At 47.9% G+C, this 14,017-nt stretch overlaps 2 protein-coding genes across 7 annotated transcripts in view; one reads left to right on the top strand and one right to left on the bottom strand.

Moving 5' to 3' along the window:
• SLC28A1 (solute carrier family 28 member 1) overlaps window positions 1–10,797 on the top strand; it is a 25,336-nt gene extending 14,539 nt beyond the window's left edge. For all 4 annotated transcript variants that reach the window (XM_083413066.1, XM_083413065.1, XM_083413064.1 and 1 more), the window contains exons 15-18: window positions 2,184–2,265; window positions 2,502–2,600; window positions 3,345–3,459; window positions 10,595–10,797. In XM_083413066.1, the coding sequence (XP_083269192.1) occupies window positions 2,184–2,265; window positions 2,502–2,600; window positions 3,345–3,459; window positions 10,595–10,724 (426 nt within the window). In that variant the 3' untranslated portion in view covers window positions 10,725–10,797. The remainder of the gene's footprint in view (window positions 1–2,183; window positions 2,266–2,501; window positions 2,601–3,344; window positions 3,460–10,594) is intronic.
• Window positions 1,165–14,017, bottom strand: part of ALPK3 (alpha kinase 3) — a 78,836-nt gene continuing 65,983 nt past the window's right edge. For all 3 annotated transcript variants that reach the window (XM_083412937.1, XM_083412938.1, XM_083412939.1), the window contains one exon: window positions 1,165–14,017. In XM_083412937.1, coding sequence (XP_083269063.1) covers window positions 13,675–14,017 — 343 coding nt within the window. In that variant the 3' untranslated portion in view covers window positions 1,165–13,674.

Genomic DNA, 14,017 nt, shown 5'->3' with positions numbered 1-14,017 from the left:
ATCACTAACTGCAGTAGCAATGTGTAGTAACAAACTGAACTAAAGACTAGGCAAATGAGAAATGGAGAGAAATTAAAATGAGAAAGTCACCTATTCCGGTTGCACATCAGCAACCTTGTGTGTGCAACAGCCCCATGGCTTTATAGTAATATATGCAGGAAAGCGATGAAGCCCTGGCACAGGAAACCAGTATGAAAACCCTGCACATCCCGAAGCTCATTGCTGCCTTCTGTGTTGGCAGTGGAACTCCTGATTACCCAAATCCAACAAGTCATTTTTCTTTTGTCCCTTGCTCGTTTTCTCTTGGGTACCCAGGAAGTTTCCCTATATCAAGTCATCCAGCCCAGTATTGCCTGTTGTGACTGGCAGCAGCAATTCAGGGTCCGTCCCCCCCCCCCCCCCCCGCTACCTACTCCTTTTAAACTGAAAATGCCAGGAACTGAACCTGGCATTTCTGCCTTGGAAAACAGAGGTGGGAGACCTTTTAGGCTTCATGGGCCAAATCTGACAGGTGTGTGGGGTTGCCCACACATCAATTGCCTCTAGTCGAAGACCTCAGGTAATTTGGCACTTTGAAGTCCTGAAGTTGAGACTTCAAAGCACCCCATGCCGCCCCAGCAATGGGTGTATGAGGGTGTTACCCAAGGGATCACTAGATCCAGCAGGCTTTGACTCTACCACCTATCTGCAAATGAATACCGTTTGCCAAAGCCCACTTTCCCTTGCCAGTGCACAACAGAGAGTGCACTTAAAGGCTGTCAGTTGTGACCTGGTAGTTGCATCTCTACCTGCTCCACCCTTGATCATATATGATACCAAGCACCAGGCATGTAGGTATAGTTTGGGGGAAACAGCCTCATGGGCCAAATATGAATTCCTGGCAGGCTGGAGGCTCCCCACCCTGAAGCAAAAGCATTTGCTCTGCTCCTGAGCTAGTGTCCTCCTCCAGAATCACAAGGAGCCCTGCTGCTTCTCAATTCTATTGCTCATCTGGGCACTGACTGCAGCCCAGCTCTGGTCCCAGCGGCCATTTCTCAGGTGCTCCATCATCAGGCTGTTTGGGTTCTTGGCTCCGTTTACTCCACCCAGGCAACAGACTTGGAGTAGGTGAAGTCTTCTCCATTCAGCACCCCTATTCCCCCATATTTGATTTGGAGTCCAATATTTATATAGTAAAACAAACACAACATTTATTCAGGAAAGTAATGAAGTTACATAGGTTGGGTTAGGTTGGAGAGAAACTAGGAGGGCTGTTCACAAACAGTCAACAATTAAAATGCACTTTCCATTATAGCACTTAGACGGCTGCCTTAAATTTGCACACGAAATAACTTTCAACCCGTTTGAAGGAAACCAATATTCCTCATTTGCCATATATGTTTTGACTCCTTGTCCACAGTCCTCCCGTTGCGGGATGCTGTTTTGGACTCACATGCAATACGAAGGCATGGGTTTTGGTGCAAACAGCGAAGTAGGAGCCTCAGAGTGAACCTAATGCTCACCCAGCCCTTGGGTTTCCATCAGAAAAATGTGCCTTCATATTTCCCGAGGAATCACAGGGCTGACCCCTCCCTCCCAAAAAAGAAAATACATGAAGGATTCTGACAATGCATCCTGGGTAATCCATGTTTAGGAGGTAGGTAAGCTGTCCAAGTGAGGCAATGAAGGGACAGAGTTTGCTAGACTTGAAAGAAGCATGTTCTCTTGTGTACACTACTAGCCAGACTAGGGTGAGCCTTGCAGCTCCCAAACTCCTGGTGAGCAAAGCAAGATGGAAAAATACTATTTCTTGCAAAGATCTGGGCTTCTACACTCCAGCTTGCCGTGCATCTTGGTGTAGAGGCGGTCAATGTGGTGCCCTACAGATGTTGGACTACAGCTCCCATCATCCCTCACCACTGGCCCCACTGGCTGGGGCTGATGAGTTGGGAGTCCAACAAGGTCTAGACGGCACCCCTGATCTGTTGATCCAAAACTCAGAAACAAGGAGCAACCCCTCAACTAGCTAGCACTGAGTTACTGTATGCTCTTGATTGCATTGGGATGTGGATGCTGCTTCCCACAGAGCACCCCTGCAACAGGGCAAAGAGAGAGGCCAGTATTCAGTTTGGCAGGAGTGATTGGCATGGGGCCACTTGTGCTGTTACAGCAGAACTGATCACATTGTCTCTCTTGTTCCCCAGGAGAGAGCTGAAATCATAACAACCTTTGCTCTTTGTGGATTTGCCAATCTGAGCTCCATTGGGATCATGCTAGGAGGCTTGAGTAAGTTGGCCATCCGGTGAGGAACATGTAGGCTCTGAGATCAGGAGGAGAAACTGTCCAGCCCATAGCTATGTCTCCAACTGCTGTGGCTTCCTGGAACTGCCTGCCCCGGCTAACACACTGGAGACATTTGGGGGGGGGGTCGACCTGGTGTGGACAAATCAGGAGGAAACCTCATATATAGTCACTTGATCCAGTTCATCCTGCTCATCCAGCTATTTTTTTTGTGTGTTAAGCGTCCATGGCACCACAACGCAAGGGTGAATTTTCCAGCATCGTTCCCCGGGCTTTGTTCACTGGAGACTGTGTGTCCCTGATCAATGCATGCCTCGCAGGTAACATATGGGTGTTTGGTGGCAGAAAGGGGCCCAAGGGTTCAAGGAAAGGGAGCCTATGGCTCTCTGGGCGTTACTGAACTCCCAGCTAGCTCAACCAATGGTTAGGGATGATGGGGATTGTTCTTGCATCTGGGAGGCCACAGATCCCCATGCCAGGATTAGAGGAAAGGGTCAGTTTGCCCTTGTCACATTCAAAATCAGGAGCCATAAGGATCCTGGGAGAACAAAAAGAGGGGGAAAGGAGAAACTAACCGTTGGAAATGGGAACATGTAGGAAGCTGCCTTAATCTGAGTCAGACCATTGGTCCATCTAGCTCAATACTGTCTACTCTGACTGGCAGTGGCTCTCCAGGGTTTCAAGCAGGGGACATTTCCAGACCCACCAGGAGATGCTGGGGTTTAAACCTGAGATTGATTTCCGCACACAAAGCAAATAGATGCTCTGCCACTAAGCTACATCCATTCTGGAGAGAAGGGAGAGGTCAAGCTATATGCAAGGGCTAGGGTTTATGATAGCCATACATGGAAAAAAGGGATGCACTCAGCCAACCCCAAAGAACCTTGCTTGACCCATCAATATACTATGCAAACAACAATGCCATACAATAGGCTGTTGGACAAAGTCACTCCCACTGAGTACCAGCCCAAAGACATGCAGATCTCCTGGGCAAGTGCCACCAATTGTATATAACTCTCACCAACTTCCCAGCCTTCTCTCATGGACTCTGCAACCCACAACAGGTATCCTTTATGTGCCCAGAGGAGGGGTGACTGACTGCCTAGACTTCTTCAGCAAAACCAACCTAAACTCTACCAGCTACCCAGTCTATATTTGCTGCCAAGACTTGTTCACCTGGTGAGTGTATTCCTCTTACCCATTCCCCTTGCAGTGCTGATGTTTGCAAAAGCTACATGGCCACCTCCAGCCAGCAGGGGAAGTGGGAGCAGTAAGTTATAGGGAAGCCAGGAGATGATCAGATGCCCATGCAAGTGTGTGCAACATCGACTGGTTGTGCCAGCACCAACAGAAGGCATAGCCAGGCACCTGCCAAGGGCCCACAGTCTATGATAATAATAATAATAATTTATTATTATTAGGGGTTCCGCCAATCAGAGCTCCCTGGAGCTGCTATTTCTCTTCAGCACTGCAGGCCCCTCTGTTTACCCACTTCTGACTCGGATCCAAGGGGAGTAATGATGTAAACAGGGAGCAGGAGCAGGAACTGCTGCCAGCTTGCTCACTAGTTCTCGGCCTAACAAGCAAGCAGGCAGTAGCAATGGCGCAGAAGGGAGCAGCTGCCTCTGGTGACAATGTTGGCCGTAGGGGAGCAGCACCACAGAGAGGGAGCCCATTGAAGGTATCTTGCCCAAGAGCCTCCCTGAAACAGGTAACTTGGCACTGCCCGGCTCTGTGCATTTCTGTGCTGGAGGCAAATATGTGGCGATGCTCTCATTCTGCGCTGTCATCTCATTTGCCACCTGGCCAGTCTTAAACCATCCTCTCGGAATGTGCTACTATTGGGACAATTTTTTAAAAAAATGCACATATATTTAAATGAATTAGATGTGCTCACATCTTTTTTGCTTCTACTTTTGGGGCAAGCCAATTATGGTAACTGCCTATTCTTTTGGTTGGGAGTTGGGAGTGTGAAATCCAAAAGCACAGGAGATGTCCCTGGAAAAGGCAGAGAGGTAACCCTCTAGAAGCCAATTCAATGACATACCGTTGTTTGCCTTGGTCTCCCAGTCATTTCTTTGATGTGTTCAAAGGATCTTAAGAGAGCAGGTTTCCTGGAAGGAATCTGTTTCTAGACAAAGAGCTTTTAGCTGTCAAATATTTGGTACATCGCTCTCTGGTTCAATGAAGGTTTTTGGCAGGCCTAGCTTCTGCCGAATCTCTCTCTTTACAACTTAAAAGACCTCCTGTGTCAGACCAAAGGTCCATCTAGCCCAACATTCAACAAGGTGGCAAACTACTCTAGGAAGCCCACTGGCAGGATGCAAGGAAAAGAGCCCCCCCCCCTCATGTTTCCAGCAACTGGTATCCAGAGATAGCCTGCCTCTGATATGGGAAGTAGTATACATTCATCGTGACTAGTTGCCCCCAAAAGCCTTATCCTCCATGAACCCATCTAATCCCTTTTGAACACCGTTCAAGTTGCTAACCATCGCTACACCTTAAAGCTTAAAACGTGGTGGCAGCAGCAGCTGAGTTCTGGAACGCAACAGCCCTAGAGTGCCTGATCTTCTGGATTTTACAGACAGAATCTCAGCTCAGCAACGAAGCTGGTGGAATTATGTTCAAACTCTACACAGAGCTGGTCATGTAACAGAGTGACTCTCAGCAGGAAAGTGAAGCTTTTGTCCTTATCTCTTAGAGACGCTGGGCAGAGGAGTTTGCAGTGCTCTAAAGTGGAAGATGATTCTGCACCAACACCATTTCTGGGAGCCCTACGGCTTCTTGCCACCCATTGACCCCCCAATGAAGTGGAGATATTTTTTGAAGAGGGAAAGCATTGACTCTTATGCCATTGCCTGCCTTGTGTACTGCTTGCTATTTTGAAGATTGAACCAATTCTTCTATTAGGGAAAAGAGAGTCTATGGCACCTTCCTGTCCGTGGACAACTCCCTGTGAGAATGGCTGCTCAGGGAAGGCGATTTGATGGTGGACTGGTGCCTGCACACAAGAGACTGAAAGCCCTTAAGAACATGCAGCGAGGCAACATGCCGAAGAAAAGCACCCACTATTAGATGTATGGGAGACACCATGAAAGTGTAGTGCCTGGTACCAGAGCAGTGCTTCCGGGAATGTGACAGGCTCAGTCCCTTCAATGCTATGTGTGAAAGCCAAAGGAAGCCCATTAGAGACAGGTCAAAAGTAGACACAGACATCAGACAGTACTGGGGACATTACGGCTGTCCTCAATCCACAAAAATAGATTGAGGTTCAAACTGTTGGGTCACAGGCAAAGAAGCATCACAGCAGCTGCAATGCAACCAGCGGGGCTTCCTGCAATTCAAACTGAATCCCAAACGTATCAAACAGAGTAGACGAACAAAGATCATGTACAATGACAACACAATGCAGCCAATGGGGAAATGCAACAGTTGTGGAAAACCAGAAAGACCTGTTGTGTAGAGTTCTGCAATGGAGGCCACGGGCATGATCCAAGGCCTAGCATCAGAATTTTCTTTCCTCCGTTCAGAAAAAAAAAGAGTGCTTCTTCCATGTGCCATGGAGATTTTACAAACATACTAGGGTATTGTCATTAGTGAAGCATGCCTGGATGGTGCAGCCTGAGGCAGACTCAGCAGCAGGAGTAGTTTACATGCCATGAAAAGGACTCCTCCTGTTGCATCATATAATCCAGCAAGAGAGCAACTTGAAATGCTCCACAGCAGTGATACCTCAGCATCAGCAGAAGCCACTGCTTCCTGTGTATACACCACCTTAGTGGGAAAGAAGTGATCAGGCAAGCTGCAGTGACCAACAAAGGCCTAAACTCGAACACTGGAGAAATGCCATGATCCAGCACCTACAGTAGATAAAACACTGCCAGAATTTCCTATCAAGAACTGCTGTGGCTTGAACTAGAAACCTTCCCGTCTGTGTAGAGCTGGCCCATGTGCCAAGCCACAGAACTGCATGTAGGAGCATTTGCCTAGCAATTAAGCATTTGTAGGCCCTGGACTGACTCTGCCCACACATACTGGCCACTGGACCCTCCTGGTCAGGAAGGGCTATAAAGAGCTTTCTGCTTTGGTTAGACCTTGGCCTGAGCAACAAGGCCTATCAAGCTCTGATATGTTTTTCACCTTTGGTCCTGACTTTTGGCTTGCTTTTCAATTCTGGCTTTGCTCTTCAGACCTGCCTTCTGGCTTTGCCCTTTGGCCTCCTGGATTGCTCTTTCCTGCTGGCTTTGGCCTCAGCTCCGACATCTAGATAGCCCTTTGGTTGTGATTTCTGCTTGATTCAACTCTGCCTTCCCAGACTGCGTCTTGGTTTCAGCCTCATAGCTCAACTGCTAGCTCCTGGTTCCCTGTCCCTGGTTCCTCTGGCTTTCAAAAGCTAGAATCTTCTACGTTCTTCTCTGCGATACAAAGAACAGATTTTGGCACACGTTACTAAATAAGGATTCCAGCACGCTTGCAATCTCTGCAACTCCATTTAGTCACTTTGGGTGGCTTCATATGCCAGTGGGGATCTGTCCAGCATTACAGAGGTCTTTCAGAGCAGACCTAGAAGGGTGGAGTGAAAATAAAAGAAGAGAATATCCACATAGTAGATGAAGGCTGTGCAGGATCATGGCAGGAAATCAAAAGCCTTTCCACAGCGATGCAAAGACAAAGACATTAAACAGAATGCAGGAAAAAATGCAGGTGAGAAAGATAAAGTTAACATATGATGGACAGGTATGGAGGCTCAAAAGACCCTCACACACTTGAGGCAACCTGAGCCATGCCAGCTCCAGAAGTGCAATACATTATTGGAATGTTTTGTTGCCCAAGTTCTGTCTTCATTTGGCCACAATTGTGAAGCCAATGTGACAACTTACCAGAAGGAAGTTCAGTAGGAATGGAGAGGTCCACAATACCACACATTCATTTCAGAGAAAGAAACGATTGCTAATGCCCCAGCCTTGCAGGACTGTCAGACAGAACAACAAACAGACACTCCAATGTAATGCGTCTAAGAAAGGCCTCAGTTCAGACCTTTCACTGGGCCACCTAATGGCCTTTGTGAGCACACCCTACTGGGGACTGGACAGAGTTATAACCAGACACAGAATTCCTTGCAATGAATTTTTGGAGTTTAGCAATTCCAGCAACAGCCTATGGTCATGCAGTCAATGCTATCACTTTAGACAATAACCACAAAGCCACCTCCTGAGTGCTCAAAGAGATTACTGTGTAATACTATGATGTCCACACTGATGACAGGTAGTTAGCAGACATCCTTAGCAAAGCATATACAGCCAATGGCAAAAAATCTACAGAAAGGGGCAAAGACATTGAAGGGATCAATACATTGCACTATCTCCCAATATCAGCAACCAATATCCATGAAATTGAGGAGGCTGCTGAAGAATACATCTAGGTGCACTGTTAAGGAAGCAATAGTAAAAGAATGGACTGAAGACAAGAATCAGCTACCACCAGGAGCAGAACAATATTTCCTAATCAAAGATGAGCTCACTGTGGAAGAAGGGATCTTTCATTTCAAAGCAGAGAACAGTTGTTCCAGCCTTCTTGCATGAGAAAGTTGGGGAAAAACACTTGGGCAGAGTGTGTTTACTGGCCAGGAATGAACACACACCAGGAATTAATTCTTGATAGCAGGATGTGACTCCTGTTGATCATGCACAAATCAACAACATAGATTCTTCCACTGCATGTGCTACCCATAAAAATCATGGGGAAATGTTGGAGTTATGTTGCTCACCTTCAGGGAGCAGGAGTTATCTGGTCACATTGGATTACTACTCCCAATTTCTGGGAGATTGAAGGCCATTCAGATGCTAGAAATAAGGCAGTCATCAGTAAACTGAAGGCTCATTTTGCAATATTTGGTGTCCCCAACACAGTGTGTTCAGATAATGGGACTCAGTTTGCATCTGAGAACTTCAATTCCTTTGCACAGAAATGGGAGTTCTCCAGCATACTCACAACGTAATGGCAACACAAACTGCTATGTAAACAGCTAAAGCATTTTCTAGACAAGGCAATGTTATGAGACTCTGACTCCTTCTTAATCTTCCTGGCACAGATCCAAATGGTGTTGCCAATGACAGGAGACATTCTGCAACTAACAAAAGGAGGGTAATGCAGAAAAGAAATGGCCAGAAAACAATCAGAGGAAGCAAGCATCTCTGCACACTAGAGCAGCCGACATGTACCTTTTTCAAAAATTAAGCCAGATTCCCACCATCATTTGAAGATGTGATGGTGGGAGAACTAGGACCCTCCATCCTTTTGATAAGCTGGGAGTAAAGCAAAGGTAAAGGGACCCCTGACCGTTAAGTCCAGTCGCGGACGACTCTGGGGTTGCAGCGCTCAACTCACTTTACTGGCCAAGGGAGCTGGCGTTTGTCTGCAGACAGCTTCCAGGTCATGTGGCCAGCATGACTAAGCCGAATCACAGCAGTGCACGGAAACGCCGTTTACCTTCCCGCCAGAGCAGTACCTATTTATCTACTTGCACTTTGACGTGCTTTCAAACTGCTAGGTTGGCAGGAGCAGGGACCGAACAACAGGAGCTCACCCCGTTGTGGGGATTTCAACCGCCGACCTTCTGATTGGCAAGCCCTAGGCTCAGTGGTTTAGACCCACTGGGGGTGGGGGAATATAGTGTCCTCTGGTCAGAGGATGGTGTCTCACATGGTCAAGTTGACTACAATGTCCATTTGAACCAGTACTGGCTACACTGACAGCAGCTCTTAGGAGTCTCAGGCAGAGCAAGGTCATCTCACATATCCTGCTCCCTGGACCTTTTAGCTGAAGATGCCAGGGACTGAACCTGAGGTCTTCTGCATGCAGCGCATGTGTTTTGCCACTGTGCTATAGGCCCTCCGGCTTAGATCAGACTAATTCAACTGCATTGCCACCACTGGGAACTGCAAGTGTCATGGAGGCAGGGGAGCAAGTCTGCTTGCCTGCATCTGCCCAGCCAAAGTCAAGGCAGCACACTTTTTAAAAATACAATTTTAAATGTGGGAGGGCCCATGAATGCATGCTGGTGAAGCCTTTCTTCATGGCCACCTGTGCATACATTTGCAACGATGAGCTAAGCACTTCAGCAATCTGTGCATTATATTCCGTTTTGACCCCATATGCTGCTTGTGGTGTAACTGTGGCCATTTCAGTGTCCCTGGAGGTCTTTCTTGTGAAGATGAGCATGACCAGCAGATGGCACCCATTTTCCTTTGAAAAACATTTATTGCTGGCTGGTTTGGAAGATTCAGCAAACCTGTAATAGTCAAGCAACGTGAGGAACACAAGTTCCCTACCTCTAATCCAAGTCTTTCTCAGCCCTACCTGCAGATGCCAGAACCTGAACGTGGGATATTTTTCATACAAAGCATGTGCTCTATCACTCAACAATGGGGCTTTCTCCAAATGGCCATTGGCATGAGCAAAGGAGCAGACTTTACAGCCTGTAGCCACCAGAAGTGCCACCTGGGTCACCTCCTGAGTCAATCTCACAACCAATTAAAATGTTTGCATCTGCCTGTACCTTCAGATGCATTCAAGATTTTCTTAACTTAATGAGGTTGAGAAAATGAAAGTTGAAAGTTTTTGGATTCTAAAAAAAATGACATGTCGGCTGCAGTCCTACCCACACTTGCCTAAAAGTAAGCCCCATTAAACTGGCATTTATTTCCAAGGAGGCATGAACAGGATTAAGCGGCACAACTACCAGAATTTGCAGTGAAGTCAGACGCTGCACAACAGCATGACAATGTAGGTTACTTCTTCCAACACCATTTTTACTTCATCATCATTATTCCAGTATTTCTTAATCAGAGCACCATGGTGGACTTTCCAGTTTCAGAAGATGCACATCTTTACCCTGACTTTTGATACTTGAGATGCGTATGTTTAGGACCCACTTGATTTCTGTAATTTTAATTTCTACTGGACTTTATTTTGTGCTTTAATTGTTGCCACCTGCCCTGAGAACACAGGATGAAGAGTGGGTAAATAAATAAAATAATAATAATAGCTGTTATTATTCTTACTCTAATTGGGCAATGGTGTTTTTTATTAAAGCACCTAAGCTAATGCATGTGTGCAGGAAAACCATTAGATGTGCCTCTTTGATTGGATATGCATCGCTGGGCCAAGGTTGCAAAGCAGCCATGCTCTCGCCAGGTCCCTTTTATCAAAATAAATGCTCTTGATTAGTGCAGGCAGATTAGAAGGATATTTTGGTGCCAGGAGAAGCAATCCTGATGCTTTACTTTCTCATATATTTTTCTTTCTTTCATAGCACCTCAATGGCAACAAACGGTTCCCTTTCTTTCTCCGGCGTTTGGGAAAGCTTGGATGTTGGGACTTCGGCGATGTATCTGCAACAGTGCTGTGCTCACTATAATGCCACAGCCTGTCCCAAGCCATAACGGCTCCGGAGCACAGCGCAAAAGAGGGTCTTGCTTGGACAACAAAGATGCAATAAAGTATTTATAGGAAGTGTACTGGTCTGATTGTGTGTGTCAAATTGCAATGCAGATCTTGGCTAGCAAGGGCAGAAATATCAGCGTCAAATGTAAGAGCAACAGGGGAAGATGTCGGCCCTTCTCTAAAGATTCATTGAAAAATCCCAGTGTATTTTCAGGTCACATTGCCCAGTCACGTCCAATGGAAGCAAGAGGCTATTTTCTGGCATGTCCAGTGCAAGAGCTGCTGCCTGCTTCTCTGTTTTGTGATGTAAGAAAAGCTGGACAGGCAGGAAGAGTTGGCTGGCGACACATTCACAAGATTTCCCAGCAATTTTGGACAGACTGTTCAGCAAAGAAGTATTCGCTGCTCTTCAGTCAAGCAGAAAGAGGATGTCATTATTTTCATGGCTTTTTGTGCTTTGGCTTCTACGAACTAACCTGAGTCTCCCCTTCCCTCAGTGACTTATAGTGTCATCCTAAGCGTCTCTTCTCAGAAGCAGGTTCCCTTGAATTCCAAAGGGCTTGCTCTCAGGTTAAATGGTAGAGGAATTGCAGCAATCCAATGAACACTCCCCAGCAGTAAGAACCACCAAATTCAGTGGGACTAACTTCTGAGTAAACAGGCATCAGCCGCCAGTTAGACCTTTAAAAATAAGCTAGCATGTTTTTGTAGGGAAGATTGATGCTCTCAGGTTTAGTTTCCATAGTTTTACAAAAAGCTTGGAAAAGGACGCACATGTGCATACCCAGAAATTCAACAGACAGCTCTCAGTTGCTTTCATGATTCTCTTTCCTGTTCTCTTTATATTCAATCAGCAATTATTGGGCCACAAACCTAGAACTTCCTATCCAGTCCATCTCTCCGGAGAATCAACTTTAAGCTGTGTCAAGACAAGAAGTCTACCAAGGTAGTTCCTGCAAATGAGGCCGCCTTGTAGCCAGGATTTGGCCCGTTGCTGCCAAGATCCCAGCTTCAGCAGGCACTTTGATGAGCTGCAAAACAAAATTCTATACTCTTGCTGCATGACCCAACAGGCTGGAGTCTTCTCCACAGCTTGAACTAACGCTGTTCTTTTGCTTCTACAACCAACAAGCATTATTGACACTTACTTACTGCGCAAAATCCTTAGCAAAATTCTGGAAACGCACCATGCGCCGACCTGCAAAGGAAACCCTCCTTGCCAGAACCACCACCAACTCTTTTGTATCACCCTGCGGAATCTTCCTTGCCCCTAAAGTAGGTCTCAGTCTAGGCTTATTCCTAGGAAGGGTAAGGAAAGGTATCATTTAATAGCAGGAATAAAGAGACCCGCATCAGACGTCAATGGATCAGAGTCAATGGTGAGAGGTTAGTCTGTGGCATCTATGTTCCGAATGTCTTCCTAAATGTTTTCGGTTTACTGCTCCAAGGGGTCCTCTCTGAACTGCCCCTCCACCAACATCTCACTTGTTGGATTTGGAGGAAGCTCAGGAAAAAAAAAACAGTTGCACAGTACGAGAGGAAAAGGAGAAGAAGAAGCGCCATCGAATATTTCAACAGAAAGCGGGTTCCTTGTTAAGGAAGAGCCATTTCTATCTGACTAGGCCAGAGGTAGAAAACTAGTGACCTCCTGATGTTACTGGACTCCAACTCTCATCAGCCCCAGGCAGCAGGGGAGTTGTAGCCCAACATCTCAAGGGCCACAAGTTCCCTGCACCTAGATTAGAAGGTCACACTTCTTCCATCTTAGAACATAACAACATGGATGAAACCCAACTACATTGTCAGGAGTAGCCAGACAGCAGAATGCAGCACAATGACAGAGGGGGGGGGGTGTTGCTATTTGAGGACAGTAGCAGCTTACAGACATCTAGAATGGCATCATCCATGGGGCCCAGCACTGTGATTGGCAGCAGTTTCAAGAGGATCAGATCTGCTGAACCTGGAGAGCACGGGGAAAGAACCTGGGACCTTCTGCGCGCAACCCACATGCTGCACAACGAGGCACTCATGGAAAGAAAGCAGCAAGGAGAGTCAAATCTGGGGGCTGAGAGTCTGTGGCCTTCCAGGTGTGGTCAGACTCCAATTCCCATCAGCTCCGACTGACATGGCCAGTGGTCAGGAATGAAGGGAGCTGGCTGCCTCAGACCTGATCTCAACCTCAGTGAAGCCTAAGAAACCCCCCTTCTCTCTTCTAAACACATGAAACCACTTGACATTTTTATTGCCCTAAGTGCAGGCCCAGGAAGACAGAACCATACCCTCCTCAGACACAGCCCCATCAAGAAAGCTGCTTCTTCCACCCACGGGGAAAGAAAAGAATCCGTCCTCTCTTTCCCACCATATGGGAGATCAGTAGGGTGGGCAGACTGGCCAGACTGCGTGTCAAAGGGCTCGCTGTGATGATGGGGAATCATGGGGAAAGCAGCGAGCGACGGCTCTTCTGTGGGGAAGTGCTGGTGTTGGGAGTCAAATCGGCAGGGCCCTCCCTGGAGCCAACAGAACACAGGGCCCAGCCGCCATTCCTGCCAGGGCTCCACGCCCCGAGGAGTTTAGCTCCTGCTTTGGGCTGCATCCTTATGGGACCCAGAGGAGCAGCCCATGTCCACAGGACACTTAGCGCACACAGCTGAGATGCCACAAATGCACACAAGGGGTGCGTGGGGCTCTGAGTCCCACACAGCGCTGGTGGCATTGTGCCTCCACACAGTCCGTCCTTTCCCCGATCCCTTCCCAAGCCCCCACCCCCGAGGGCGGTGTGTGGGCAGGGCCCTCTCTCTGAGGCGCATCAGCGTGGCTCCCTCCCTCACACACCATAAGCCGCACACACTGGAGGGGAGGAGCCACGCAGGAGGGTACGGCAGGGCAGCAGCAGCACCCCTTCCCCCCAGGCACACACAGCGCATTTCTGAAGAGGGTCCCCGCGCCTGTTCACTGCAGCCAGCTGGCCTTGCCACTGTCCCCTCCTTTGGGCCTTGCTACCGGCTGCAACTCTCCCGCGTTTTCAGGGCATTTCCGGGCGCTCTTAGGGCTCACAGAACCTTTCCTGGAGGCCTGGGGGCTAGCCAGGCCTTTCTTCTGCAGCTGGGGGCTGGACTGGGCTGATGGGGTCTTCCTGCCCATGATGGGGCTCCGAGAGCCCTTGCCTTTAGGCGGAGGCTGGGGGATTTCAATGCTCTTCAGGCCCAGGAGATGGCAGAAGTGGTTACACTGGTGAGACGCCTCAAAGTGGTCGATCAGGCTGGGGGAGCAGCTCTCCTTGAGGCCTTGGTAC

This window comes from Podarcis tiliguerta (genome assembly GCF_965153285.1).
Source record: "Podarcis tiliguerta genome assembly, chromosome: 14".
Classification (NCBI taxonomy): Eukaryota; Metazoa; Chordata; class Lepidosauria; order Squamata; family Lacertidae; genus Podarcis; species Podarcis tiliguerta.
Note: the sequence above shows the minus strand (reverse complement) of the source record. Positions and strands in the feature narration are given on the sequence as shown.